General features: G+C 32.9%; 1 protein-coding gene across 1 annotated transcript in view; it reads right to left on the bottom strand.

Moving 5' to 3' along the window:
* LOC129220186 (lysine-specific demethylase 2A-like) overlaps positions 1-14,424 on the bottom strand; it is a 101,058-nt gene extending 86,634 nt beyond the window's left edge. The window contains exon 1 of the mRNA XM_054854544.1: positions 14,294-14,424. Coding sequence (XP_054710519.1) covers positions 14,294-14,332 — 39 coding nt within the window. The 5' untranslated portion in view covers positions 14,333-14,424. The remainder of the gene's footprint in view (positions 1-14,293) is intronic.
* Between the last annotated feature and the right edge of the window lie 668 nt (positions 14,425-15,092).

The following is a 15,092-nucleotide window of genomic DNA, read 5'->3' as shown; positions in this document are numbered from 1 at the left end:
ACCCTAAAATTGGAGATATTCTATTTCCCACTTAAAAGGGAGCCTTGCGTCACTCTCTTAATACCAGCTCCCTCTCTTAAGGTCAATTCAAAATGGACAGCATGAAAACACACATTAATGAAAACGACACAAAAAAAGTAAAGCATGGACTAATGCATCATAGGAAACAGACAAAAACATGGGAGTGGGGGCAAAAAAAAATGTTGCTCAAAAAAAAAAAATCCTGCCCCCCCCCCCCCCCCTCCAGGGACTCAGTCCTAAATCCGCCTATGGTTACCGTCACAACAGAGACCGATGCCGTCTGTTGCAACAGCATCAAATCAAGGCGTGAAAAGGTAACAAACAAAGTCACTTTCACATGTATGATATTAGTAAGGATAATTAAAAATTGAGCGTATGTACCTATTACTGGGTTAGTACTTTAATGCTAAGCCAAGTCGGTTGGTCAAACCCCGCGATGGACACATCGCTCACTTCTCATGTCCACATTCTCCGTAGGCTATAAAAGCATTTGTATGTCATTTTTTATGACGTTAGGGAAGGGGACGAGGTTCGGAATTTTGATCAGAAAAAATTTCGATTTAATAGTTTAAAAACGTAATTTTAGACAAACTCCAGTAATCGAAGGTTTGGGAGCCTTTCCACGGAAATTGTTCAGAAATTGAGTTTCAAAAATCCTATTGTTGAAGTTTCCAAAAATACATTTTTAGACAATCCTAAATGATGGAATGATGGTCTGGAATAGGGGTTCTCCCCCGAAAAAAATCCAGAGTTGAAGTTCTAAAAACACAACTTTAGGCCTTCTTTAACGAAAAAATCACAGAATGAGATTCAGAACTATCCTGCAGAAATTTTCCTCGAAACTGGAGTTTTAAAACGCGATTGTATAATGCAACTTTGCTAACGATAGAGAAAGGGATGAGTTCAAAGAGTAATCCCAGGCAATTTTTTGCACTTGAAGCTCCAAGAACATAAAATTTTAGATGATCTAACGATGACAAAAGGGGAGAGGAGACTCTTCCGTGGAAATTTTTTCAAATTCAAGTCCTAAAAACTCAACTGGCCCCTCCTTTAGATCCACCACTGAAAAAATTTTGAAGATTGACCGATTTTTGAAAAACTTTTTACTTTGCACTTTTTCCCCGAGATTAACCTTTTTCTCCCTTAAATCCATCCCTCAAAAAGTATTAGATATTTCTTTCTGAAAATTTAGTATTTAGTAGTCAAAACATGTCTCCCTCTTCCGTTTTTTTTTTATTATTATTTAAATATGCGATAGCTTTTTTTAAAAAAATTATGAAATTTTGAAAAAACCTTTAGTTTTCGATTTTTCTTGGGTTTAATTCTTTTTAAACCCATCCTACAAAATGTAGGAAAGCTTTCTTTCTGAAAATTTAGTATGTAGTAGACAAGACCTTTAAAGATTTCACCTTCTTCAGATTTTTTTTTTTTTTTTTTCAAAAATATGCAATAGCTTTTTTTTTAGTTTTTTAAAATTCAAGTGACATATTTTTATGTGGTAGGGGGGAAAAATGTTTCTTCATTGACATCATGATAGGGCTACGGTTGCAGTTGAATAGTAGAACCGGTGGTTTCTTGATTTGGTTATTGCGCCGTTGTTCATTGTGCAAATGTTAATTGATTTTCTTTTTAATTTGAAAGTCGTTAGGCAAATTTGTCGGTAAACAATGGAGTTGCGGATTTTTCGTTCATTTGGCAAAATATTTTAGTTTGCAAAAAATAGCATTTTCGTTTTTTAAAGGGTGTCCACGCATTTTATTTAAAAGATATGATTACTGACTATTTGACATCAAACAGGGGCAGTCTTGCATAATATAGAAGAATGGACGAACGGCGTTCGCAGAAAATTTTTGGCTCTGCATAAAATATTTTTAACCAATTTAAAAATAGGGAAATTTTTAAAAAACCACCCAATTATTTCTGTTTCTTCTGAATATTTCCCAATCTGCCATTCTTGCCCTGTCTTCTTTGCTTTTTTCTTGGGCAAAATTTATCTAAAAAATAATGATTTCTTCTTAGAATCGTGATTATAGTACGCTAATGACTTAAAGGAGCAAACGGTTGCAAATGGTTTATTTTACACAGTCTGAATTGCGTAAGAAGAAAAATTTAAGCTATGTAAAATAAACACCTTTACAGACTATGGAACAGTCTCCATTGGTGAATCCTGCTGTAAATTGAGTTTCAATGAGTTGGCGTTGAGAAAATTAAAAAAGTAGATAATCCGCACCTCATTAATTTTACACATTTTAAACAGGTAATTCCTAAGATATACTGACCGGAATTAAACAAAAGGTAGTTGTAAGGGGAAATTATTCTAATTGGAGTGAGATCTTAAGCGGGGTTCCTCAAGGATCAGTGTTAGGGCCTGTTTTGTTCATTGTCTTTATGAACGATATTCACAAAAATATTTCTGTGAACATGAATTGTTTTGCTGATGATGTCAAAGTCATGGGGGACTGTAGAAAATGAAGAACAAGCAAATCAGCTGCAAGAGAATCTAGATCATATTACGGAGTGGGCTGATAAATGGGGTATGGCTATTAATGTTGGGAAATGTCAAGTGCATGGAAATAAGTGTACAAGTTATTATTTGCAAGGTTCAGTCATTAGTCGGGCAGACAAAGTTACTGATCTGGGGGTCTTAATAAGTCAGGATTTAAAGTTTAACCAACAGTGCAGCATTGCTAGTAACAAAGCCAATAAGATGGGTTTATCAATAGATCTATTTCAAACAAATCTAAAGAAGTTCTTCTGCCCTTATATAGAAGTTTGGTAAGACCCCATTTGGAGTATGCTGTTCAGTTTTGGTCTCCTTCTCTTAAGAAAGATATTAATGTATTGGAAAGGGTTCAAAGGCGGGCTACAAGGCTAATAAATGGACTTTCCCACTTAGATTATGATTCCAGGCTTAGAAGGCTAAAAATGTACAGTCTTGAGCAAAGAAGAGACCGAGGGGACATGATTCAGTTGTTTAAATTTATTAAAATGAAAGATGTTACAGGGCTGAAGTTTAGCACTGAAAACAGGACAAGGAGTCATTGTTTTAAGCTATTTAAATCTAAGGCTAACATGGATATTAGGAAAAATTATTATTTTAGCAGGGTAGTGGAACCTTGGAACAGCTTACCGGAAGAGGTGGTAATGTGTAAGGGAGTAGATAGTTTTAAGAGGGCCATTGATCTTCACTGGGGATTGTAAATTGACCAGGACCAGTCTAGCTGGGCCCAGAGCCTGTTGCTGGAAGTCACTTTTGTATTTGTATACAATATTTATTTTTGCGGAAATACTTAATTTTAAACAGATGAGTAGTTTTCATTGTTTACAAAATCAAATATCTTCATAAATTTTTTGAGTAAAAAGCAGGTAGCTTGTGTTCTATCTTTGTCAAAAATATGAATAGTTTCAGATCAACATCAATTTTTTCACTACAAAATGAAAATAATAATAATGATCATGTGATTGATATTGGGCAAAAAATAATAGTGAAGGCAGTTTTCTTCAGTTAGTAACAAATAAACATAAACTAATTGGTATTGCAAAAAAAAAGGTGTTTTTAAAAGCACTTTTTTTTTTTTTTTTGCCTTTTTTTTGTATTTGAATAAGAATTTAATTCTCTATTCAAGGGTGAATTAGGCAAAAAAATTATTTGCAGAAAAGTTTTCAGTTAGGATTTGCGTTAGCAGAAAGCTTTTAATTTTATCAAAGTCTGGGGGAGGGGGGATGGTAATTTATTCTAGAGAGTTTTTTTTCCTTTTCTCAAACGATAGCTTTTTAATAGTTAATTTTTTTCATATGGGGGTACGGGATTTCCTTTTTACCCTGAATGTACCGTGTATTTTAATTGTATTGTTTTTCTGCTGGGAAGTTAAAATTCTTTTTCATACAAGACACGGGATTTCCTTTTTGTCCTAGATGTATCGTGCTTTTTAATTAAAATTGCGTATCGGCCGAAGTTCATAACGCTTGCTAATTGGGTGAGTTACTGTAGCTTGATCGCTTCCGCTGGACGTTTCGCTCATTTTACGTTACATATTTGAGCACTTAATTTAATTAAAATACTGGGATGTTTTTGCAAATGCTACTTTTTGTAAACTACGGGAAACAAGGAGAAAGCTTTTTTTTTGCGCCATTTAACTAAACGATTAAAGAGTAGTTTTTTGAATGATTTTTGTTTGCAATTTTGACGTAAAAAGGTGAATGACACAAAACGCAATTGGAAATAGATATAGAAAATACAAAAAAGATAGATATAGATTAATCAATAACGCCGTAAGCGTCAAACTTGTCATAAAAACAGGGGGCGCGAGCTGCGGGTACGGCTAGTACAGAATGTTTTTAAATAATTGTTTAGTAACCTTTAAACAAACCGATGAAGCTCAAGGGAAAAAAGCGCTTGATGCAATAAAAAATAAATGCAAACCACTTATATAAGCCTCTTTTTCATTTTTTTTCTTTTGTCATGCTCGTTGGCAAGATTTACAAAGGTGTACCCCATGTTGTTTATACAATAATCTCTTTCCCTTCTGCAGATGTTTCTAGTAATAAGTGTTTATGTTGTATTGATAAGCATTCCCTCTTAAAAATCCAAAGTACACACACCCGAAAGCCACGCCTCATTTCGTAAGTACTCTACCCCCAGTATAGCAAAAAGATCAGTTTTTACTTTCTTCTATATCTAATATATAGAAGAAAGTATTGGATTCGTGCAAATATCCGAATTTTGACGGATTCGAATGTTTTGAGGTGTAAGAGGAAAAGACATGTTAGTTATTTCTAATACAGCAAAAATGCTGGTAAGTTTTTTTCTGGTGTACTACGATTAGAGATGAAAACAGTCGGAAAAAACCGGAAAATTTCCGAAAAAAACGGAAAAAAAATGTTTTTTTCCGAAGGAGTAAATTTCCAATTTGGAAAAATTGGAAAAAAAAAACAAAAAAAAAAGAATTTTTTCAACTTTTCAGGGTTTTCATTGAAATTTTAAGCAAAAAGTGACTAAAAATTTTTCACGCTTAAATTCTGATGCAATTTTATCCCCCCCCCCGCCCCTTTTTTGTTAAAATATTTTCTAACATTAATGCAAGTGTTGTATGACAATATAATTTGCATATAGATCAAAAAATGTTTAATAATACTTTTTGCAAAAAAGCTTATACCAATAACCCTAGTGAAGAATTTATTTTCCTTCTTCATAAACAAACAAGCATAACTTTAATCACAAAACTATATTTCTGCTGACTGTGCGAACCAAATGTAAGGGAGCGAGGGGCTTGATGTAACAGGGGTAAGTAGTAACAGTGCTTTTTCACTAAGAATTTGAACTTTATTAAACTATTTTTTTGACTCATTCTTACTGTTATAATGTACCACGTCACGTCATCACCACCACAGGGCTCCCAACATATTTTAGCTTCAGAAAAGGGTAAAAGAGGACCATTTTCAATCAAAAAGGGGACTAAAGAGGACCAGTTAGGATCAAAAAGAGGACCTTGGGAGGACCACTCATAGTTAAACCCATGGAAGCACCAAAAGGCAAATTAGTTGTCAGTTGCTAAATTCGTGAAGATAATTCGTTAATTAACTATAATAATGAGAGATACAATTCTTTTATCACCTGTGAAACTGATTTCTTTATCCATTGATCGAGTGCATAACATGGGGGGGGGGGGGCACTTAGTTTGACCTATTTAGTTTTAAAGAGGCTGTATAGCCTCTTTAGAACTAAATAGGCACAATGATACATTTTGACTTGAACCAGGGATGCTGGTAGTCTCACTGAAGAATAGATGAAGCTGCGCTTCATCTTTATTTAGTTTAAAATTATTTTTATGTTTTTCTGTAATTTAATGCTTCTTAGTATAGCGTTATCATACACCAAACAAAAAAACTTGATTCTCTTGTTGTTTTTCCCAGTCTCTTATTTTGTTCCCATCTTCATAAGTTTCATCTAACTATTTGCTGAGAAATTTGCATTTCCTCATGACTCACACTGAAACCAAAAAATTTTGTTTTGCAAAACTAGAAATTTGAATTTTAAAAAATAATTATTTTTTAGTTATTTAAATAAAAATTAAAACGAGTTAATCTAATGCAGCATGTCAAAACAACTTCAAATTGCCAAAAATATAAAAATATTTATTGGATGCAAAACGATTGAAAGCTCAAATAAGCAAATTTTCACGTACCAAGTTCAATTTTGGCATATTTCCCATAAAATAAATTTATTTATTTTCTACTAAATTAAACATAAAGTATGCTAATCTAAGGTAGCATTTGTGAAAATAACATTCGATTGGGCAAACTATTTTAATATTTTCATGGTGCAAAAAGATTGAAATTTCAAACACTAAAACTCATTTCCCGCGAAGTCCGAGTAAGTTCATTTTTGCTATGATTTCCAAAATAATTACCTCGTTAATTATTTAAATTAAACGAAAAATAAGCTAATCTAAAGTAGTATATGTCAAAATAACTTCCTATTGTCATAAACATCAAAATATTTACACTAGACGTTAAATCCCGGTTATCACAAATTTGCCATTTCAACTGCGCTTGCGCGCGGACTTCGGATTTTGGGCTTTCTATTTTAAGATTTCGTGTTGCTTGTGCTATATTTAAGCTGAGCTAGAGTCCCAACAAATTAATGAATAGGATTAGAATATTTTCACAGCGATTTCGTGATATTTTATATGAAACTCCGGATATGAATAACTGATAATTTTTATAATGTTAAGCGAAAAATGTCACTTTTTCTATTGGTTTGGAACAATTTATTTAACATAAACGTAAAACACGTTGTGTACTTCAAAAATGATTGGAATATGAGTACAGATATCTGTCTTTTGCGGATATTTTACGTTAGGCGTAAACAGCTTAGTATTATACGTTTTTATTTAGGTTGGGGGTTCGGCTTTGTATTAGAAGTGATGCTGCAATACTAGTAAGCTCTTCAGAGGTTAAAAATTTGATATAAAAATCAGACACCAAATCCATTAGTAATTAATACTCAAAACTCAATCTTTACCGAGGCCTAAAAACTAAATCAGAGAAAGCTTTGTGATTTCTAATTTTTATCGGTTACTATTTCATATTTATTAACAAATTTAAAATGTTTGTAATTATTTTAGCACGATTTTTGAATTCAGCTAAGTCCGCGCAAGCGCAGTTGAAATGACAAATTTGTGATAACCGGGATTTAACGTCGAGTAATATTTACAAGATGCAAAAGGATTGAAATTTCAAACGCGAGAAGCAGTTTTCCGCGAATTCCGAGTAGATTCAATGTTGCCATGGTTTCCAAACTAATTCCTCCGTTAATTATTGAAATTAAACGAAAAATAAGCTAATCTAAAGTAGTATATTTCAAAATAACTACCCACTGTTAAAAAAATCAAAATATTTACAAGATGCAAAAGGATTGAAATTTCAAACACGAGAAGCAGTTCTCCGCGAAGTCCGAGTAAGTTCAATGTTGTCATGGTTTCCAAACTAATTCCTTCGTTAATTATTGAAATTAAACAAAAAATAAGCTAATCTAATGTAGCACATGTCAAAATAACTACCTAATGTTAAAAAAAAAAAATCAAAATATTTACAAGATGCAAAAGGATTGAAACCTCAAACACGAAAGCAATTTTTCGCGATACTGCATATCAAACTTATGTTCAGAAAATTGCACACATGAATTTTTTTAAAGAATTGCAAGCAATTTAAAGTATGCTTTAGATTGCTTGTAATGATTTTTGAAAGAATTCAAGCAATAAAGAAACTTCTGACTTCTCATACTTTTTCAAGGCTTTCAAGCACTTGGAAAATAAACTTCTTTTTTTCCAGGAACTTTTCAAGGTTTTTCAAGGGCGTAAAATTTACGAACATATGCGCCTAAAAAAATGGTGCATGCGCCACGAGATTACTTCCGAATTTATTTGCAAAAGGGGTGGTTCATAGCAGCGTTACTATTACAGTCAACGCGCGACAACTCTATGTCCCAAGGGACCAGCTAAAACGTTCCGAGTTATGGGAAGTTTCCACAACAGTCTCAAAAGCTTGGGATCCAATGAAAACTTTGAGATAAAGGAATATTCGAGTTTCGAGTTATCAAGATTCGAGATCGGAAAGTTCGTTCGTTATTGCAAACGCAAGGGTGAAATTCCGAGAAATATAGGTAGCACCCTGCTCCGGGATTCGACGTCATAACTCAACCCCCAAACCTCTTTTTTTATAGATTTCCATGCTGCAGCGGTTGAAGGAGGAGTAATGACGTCAATCTGAAGCGAAATAATACGGGAAAGTCAGGTTAAGGCGCCGCGGCCGCGTGTTTGGGTGTACAGTATCTTTTACCACAATGGAAAACTTTTAAAAGCTGAATTTTAAATAAAAACAATATAAAAGCGGACTAATCGGACGAAAATGTTAAAAAGCGGTCTAAAGCGGACTTAACCCTAAAAAACGGACTTTGGCGGGAAAAGCGGACCATTTGGGAGCCCTGCCACCAGTGTCCTGCCAGGCGACGCAGTGAGTAGGTATGTGCGAGCCTTCTGTTATTGGCAGGTAACGTATTTTTTGACCTTCGTACATTTTTGGTTAGCTTTATTATTTTTGACGAAATAGAGCTTTCAATATTTTATTTCGTATTAACATTTATCTATGTATGATGTATTATCATAGTTTTCAAGGTTACAAAGTTGTTTAAATAGTTAACATGCTAAATATGAAAAAGTATGATTTGAGGTTATTTGTAACAAAATTTCGGGGTATGTTGTAACATGTTACAACTTGCCCCATATTGGTGTATGTTATTTGTAATGTAATAAGGGATTTAAAGCTTCCGGTGTTTGGCCTTTAAATGTAAATATTTTCCAAGACAGTGACTTTATGCCCTCTTTTGTCCCTGATCGTCCAGATCCCACTGAACAATCAGAAAATTCTAAATGTGATTGAAAATTTATCGTGTTGAATCTCGGAACTGCAAACGAACCAACTCCCAGTTGCTCTGGTCTAAACAAATTTTCCCCATCGAAAATTAGACCATTACCAAAGTCACCATCATGGAAAACAAATATAAATAACAAGCATAAAAGGAAGTCCACTGTTTTGACAGACAAATCTAAAAAAGAAGCTTTGAGAATGGAATATGAAGATGAAAAGAAAGCAGAAAACAGATAAAGAAAAAGTAAAGGGAAAAAGCAAAGGTAAAAAATCTGCAAACAATAAAGATGGAATAGAAAGAGTAAAGAAAAGGGTTTTAAATTCGGAATCTGAATCTGAAGAGTGGTATTGTCTAGTTTGCAGCGAAGGGTACCGTCATTCAAAAGGTGATTGGGTTGAATGTATTGTATGTAAGATGTGAACACGTAGGATGTGTCGGAGGCAGGGTTGGCCGGATTGGACCCAATTGGGTTGGACCCAATGGTTTTTTTTGAAAAAACCCATTTTAAAAAACCCATTATTTAGCCCACTTTTGGGTTTTTAAAAATTTTCTGAGAACTTTTTTTTTAAAAATAATTTAAATACTTTTACAATTTAAACTTCTTTTTTATTTCTTCTTCACAAGTGGCAATGGACATAAAAAAAATGAATTTTGAACTTTAATAGTATTTCTTAACTCTAAAGGGCATTAAAAAATGCTTCAAAAATTTTAAATAAATATATTTAACTTTTTCCTTTAACTGGTCAATAAGGAACTCAAATTATCTTGACTAAGTCCTGTCACGTCAGATTTTCTCGGTATTTGCAGATTGTACAAAGGATACTACTTTAGCTAAAAGGCTCTCATGTGAATTATTTTCTGCAAACCAACACGTCACAAAACTCGAATAAACAAGGTATATTTTTTAGAAATTTACAGGTTTTACAAATGGTCGGACAGAAAGCGGAATAGGATGTACAGTATTTTCATTATCTTACGAAAAAGTTTAATATTTCTTACTCTGTACACAGAAATAGAAAAACAGGCAACATAAAATTCAAAGAAATGTCTTAATTAGGCTGGAATTCAGTAAAAAGGGATTTAAACTACTTGAGGTTCTACAGTAGTTTTGCATAACAAAATGAAATACAATAAAGTAAAATACAAAAAAAAAAAAAAAATGTTGCAATAAAAACGAACAAATAAACAATAGATTTTATCACTCAACAAGTAACTTTGCCTTAACTGTTGGTAATCATTGAAACTAAAAAAATCTGAAACTTCACCATTCTTGAATTTTGTCGTCTTTTATACCCTTCTTCTGAAAACGCTGAATTTTCCAGCTTTTTTTATCAAGACAATTTTTGTGCTTTGTCCATATACTTATGCTACAATATGCTACGAGTACCCCACCTTTCCCCTAAAAAAAGACAAAAAACCCACATTTCTTTTAAAAAACCCAGCTTTAGTTGGGTTTTTTTGGGTTTTATTTAAAAAAACCCCAAAAAAACCCTGGGTCCATGGGCTTTTTTAAAAAAACCCGGGTTTTTGCCAACCCTGGTCGGAGGAGATACTATTCCTTTTGTTTGTATTAACTGTAACTCAGATGAAGACTAAATTCATTGATAAAGAGACTTATGAACAGACTGATTATTATAAGATGTAAGAACTGAGAGATAATTAAAATACTTAATTTGGAGGTTTATAATTTAACTTACTGTGATTTTGAAGTGCCTAGTTTGTATATAAGTACCTATGGTAGAATTTTAATACAAAAAAGAATTAATAGTTCAAAACTAAAATATTTAAGTCATTGATTACCTAAAAAAATATGTATTTCAGTATATTCAAAATAGTAGATGCATTTAATAGAAGTATCTTATTATTTTCGTTAAATACCTAATTATTTGTTGAAAACAAAGCAAAATGTGAAGAGAAAAAAATGATTAATGGTGTAAAATTCATGTTTTTTTATTGTTGTTACTATATGCCCCAATAGATGTTACAACAAACCCCAAGTACGGGGTAAGTTGTAACACTTCAATTTTTTTAGAAATTTTTTTTTCCTGAAAGATATACCTGTAGATGTGATGTTTTTTCAATTAGACTTCATAGAAGAATAGTCAGAGTACCAATCAAAATTTAGTTAATGATAATTTAACCAATACAACTCAAGATATACCATTTGTAAAAATTGTTACAACAAGCCCCTCGCTCCCCTACAGGGTGTGGCAAAAAAAAAAATAAATGGGCAAGCAATTTCCCAAAAAACTCGATTAAAAACAAATAAATTAACAAAACACAAAAAATAATAATATGAGAAGACTTTTAGCAATCAATAAATTTAATTGGTTTCAAACTAGCAGCCTGTAGTAACAGAGATGCAACTGCGTATTGAAATTTTCATTCAAGGGCAGCAAGTCCTTTAATCAATCCTATTCCCTATAAAGCAATTGGTTTAGAAAGTCCAAACTTATGTGTAGCTTAGGATAGACCTTTGACTCTGAAATAGGCCATACAGTGCAATAAATAGGATTGCGGTCGAGCGAGGAGAGCGTTCACTCAAAAGATGATATCTTGTCAAAAACAATGCGCTTTGCACCACTCGTCTTTTTGGCCATATGAATCGGTGTGGAGTTAAAAGAAAATGCCCAGTTTACAATGATGAAGTGCTCTTAGGCCCGCAGAAGTACAATAACTTCTAAAATATCCTTCTGGTTCACTTTTTATTCATTTTACGGTCCTCATCCACAAAAAATTAGAGATTTCTTGTCGCTTGTGCTGATTCCATCTCAAATCAAGCCTGACTTTGGGTTTTGGCAATATCTAACACTTTTTAAGGTGCTTGGACTGTCTACAGACCAAATCCTTTGGTTTTGGGGGATGTGAGCCGGTTGAACGGTAAATCAGTGAAAGGTATCTCTCCCAACGTGGACTTGCGGTCCGTCCCAAACGTTTCTGGCATCATCTTTGGAGGCATACGAATGCCAGAATTTTTTTGAACTCGTAAAACTTCTGTTTGAGCTGTTTTTTCCCTTAGTCCCACTTAACAGTCACAAATTCCCACAAATGACTGCTCTCGTGAAAACTCAAGGATTTCATTGAACTCGCTTTTGGATGACCTGGCGATTAACTGAAATGTTCGCTGTTCGTTTTTGTACACATTCCCGACTATCATTTACAAGTGACTTGAAATGGCATACCGTTTCAAATACTGTTTGTCGAGGAACAACAAGCAAATGAACTTACGTTCTACTTGGTTGAACAACTTAAAATAGCAGGTATTTTGCTTAAAATTGTAAGAAAACCGAAAAACAATACATAAACTAGGTAATACATTGTAAATTATTTTCTAATAAAGTGAAAGACAAAAATAATTGAGGCACTCATTAAGATGAAATTACCTTTCTTCCATTCGATGATAACAATTTTTGTCCAATTTTTTTTTTTTTTTTTTTTTTGCTGCACCCTGTATACTGCCGTGCTAAGCAAAAAAGGGAAATTTGCAGTTGGGCTCTCTTCCATATATTTGATTCAGATTTTTTTTTCATTGAAGAATTTTTCAAAACAATAGTTCTTGATCAAATGACCCAAAAACATTTAGTTTATTAAGTAAAATACGAAACAGAGAACAACTTGGTTATAATAACTCAAATTTGTTCAAAAGTGCTGGTATGACTACTTTTACTACTGTGCTTAGCACGGCTGTATGAATAAACTGAAACTGCAGTTTAAGTTTTGGTTCAGCTTAAGAAACACCAATTTAGTTTTGATTTGGTCTGAGACTGGATTGGAAAAAATAAAAACTCAATACTATTGAGCTATTGAATAGCTTTCATTTTCAAACAGTAAAGTTACATTGTATTATTTTTCTTTCACAAAAAAAAAAAAAAAAAAAAAAAATCAATCATGTTTAAAAGTCAAAAATTTCAATTAATACTTCAAGTTTCAAAGGCAATCTAAAATAGAAAATTTAATTGTTACGATTAGACACACATTACCCAATATTATTGGTTGAATGACGACTTGACTTATTTCTGGTGTTTGATCATGAAAGCTCTCAGTTATAAAACAAAAAGTTTTTTTTGTTCTAAATTAATCTTACCTTTACCTATGTGTATGCGTGTCAAGCAGATGTGTGGATAGCATATATTTCTTAATGCTTAACCCTATATATGTTCCCAAAAACACAGAGCTGTTAAGAAACCCTAATTTTATTCATTAAAAAAATCAAATTTTCCATTTTTTCTAATTTTTCCCGAAAAAAAAACCGTTTTTTTTCCCACCATTTCAAGATTTCTGGAAATTTTACACCTCTAACTATGATCGACGTCGTAACGTAAACCAAAGTGTCAGATGACAATGCATGCGCATATGCGGTTCTTGTTGCCACACTCGCTTTTACGTTGGATCTTCAATGCGCCGGAGATGTGCGGCATGCATTACGGCCTGGGGTCGTAATTTGGAACACCTACTTTGATGACGATCGTTGGCTCCTTCATGTTCTTTTATCTTAGTTTTATGCTGTACTACAATTGTGTTTTCCAGAGATCCACCATGAAAAAGTAAGATAGAACCTCTAGTCCATTCCCATCACCTTAACGTCACTGTAGATAGCATAACATTGCATCGTTTAAACTTTTATTTGTACAAATGTCTAGAAGGGGCATTTGATCCCCTAATATGGCTAAAGATAGTTTAATAGTAATTAACCCATATAAATAAAACATAGAATATATCTGTGTGTGTTTGTTTGTATGTTCCCTATAAAAATATCCAGTTTATGTCAAATCTTGACCGAAATTGGCAGGGAGGTTTTTACTGCACGAGAGATGATAGATTTTCAAATGCCAAAAAAGTACTGAAAGTGACTACAAAATGCAAGCAAAATGTTCATTTATGGCTAGAAAAATCCCAAACAAATACAGGATTTTAAAAATTATGTTTATGAATTATAGTTTAATGTTGAAACAGTATGAACAAAATCAAATGAACTCCGTGCGCTTTATACAATGAGAGTTCAGTATACAATTTACTCTTTTAAATGTACAATCCATTTTTCTTTAGTTTGAAAAAATAGAACAAATAAGTTTCCATTTACAGAAAAAAGTATAGCACATATATAAAATCACCCACAAGTTTTATGCTTCATAGAAAGAGTACGTAAGATGTCAATTTCGAAGAAACGACCTTTGATGTCCCTTCAGACAAAATTACTTCCAGAAAGAATTATTAATAAACACATTAGTAAATTCAAGTACAGACACAATTTGAATAACAGAAGCTCTAAATGTCAGATTAAAAGACATAAACAAAAACCCATCAAGCAGGTGCACGGCAGCGCAAAAAATGAAAACTACTCACCAAATTGCGAGAATTATCGTCATCACTTTCCACACCCATACTGCAAAAATATCTCCCTTTCTTTCGAAATTTCAAATCTAAGTTTTGACTCGAAAATATTATTGAAATATAATCGTAGACATCTCAAGAACCATGCAGAGCAGAACCATAAATCACAAAACAAAGTGCACGTTAAAACGAGAACAAGATGAATATCAAGCAGGAACTGAAGCGAATTAAACTCGATGCGTGTGGAGTCGTAAACTCAAAACACAAAAATCACTTAAGAATTTGTAATTAAATTACAAAAAGATTAGCCTAAGACAAATTTTTGTTTGTCGTTTCATTGTATTTGATCATTTTTACTTTATCAGCAAAAAAAAAAAAAAATGGATGAAGCTTCTGCCCCTTATTTTCAGTGTTTCTTTTGATGCTTATAAAAAAACCAGACAGAGTTTTTTGCTTTTATAATTTGCAAAATGCTTTGAACATTTAAAATTATGTGATTTTATCAAAATTATTTTTTTCTTTTTCAATCAAGTATTTTATTTTCTGTATTAAAGATTTATTAGTTCTTGAGTGGAAGCATTTGGTTCAAGTAAAAGTAAATAATTCACGTTCGGTTAGGGACCGAAGGTGTCCGGGTGAAATAGTGCAATATATTCGCATTTCTGCTTGATTTTCTTATCGTTCATGCTGCCATCTAGTGGATAGATGTGTCGTATGAGTATCTGTTAATAATAATTATAAAAATAGGGTTTCATAGCCCTCTTAACGAAGGTTCGCTTTTTTTTCGTGATGATTTATTATTTATAATTAG

This window comes from Uloborus diversus, chromosome 4 (assembly GCF_026930045.1).
Source record: "Uloborus diversus isolate 005 chromosome 4, Udiv.v.3.1, whole genome shotgun sequence".
Lineage (NCBI taxonomy): Eukaryota > Metazoa > Arthropoda > Arachnida > Araneae > Uloboridae > Uloborus > Uloborus diversus.
Note: the sequence above shows the minus strand (reverse complement) of the source record. Positions and strands in the feature narration are given on the sequence as shown.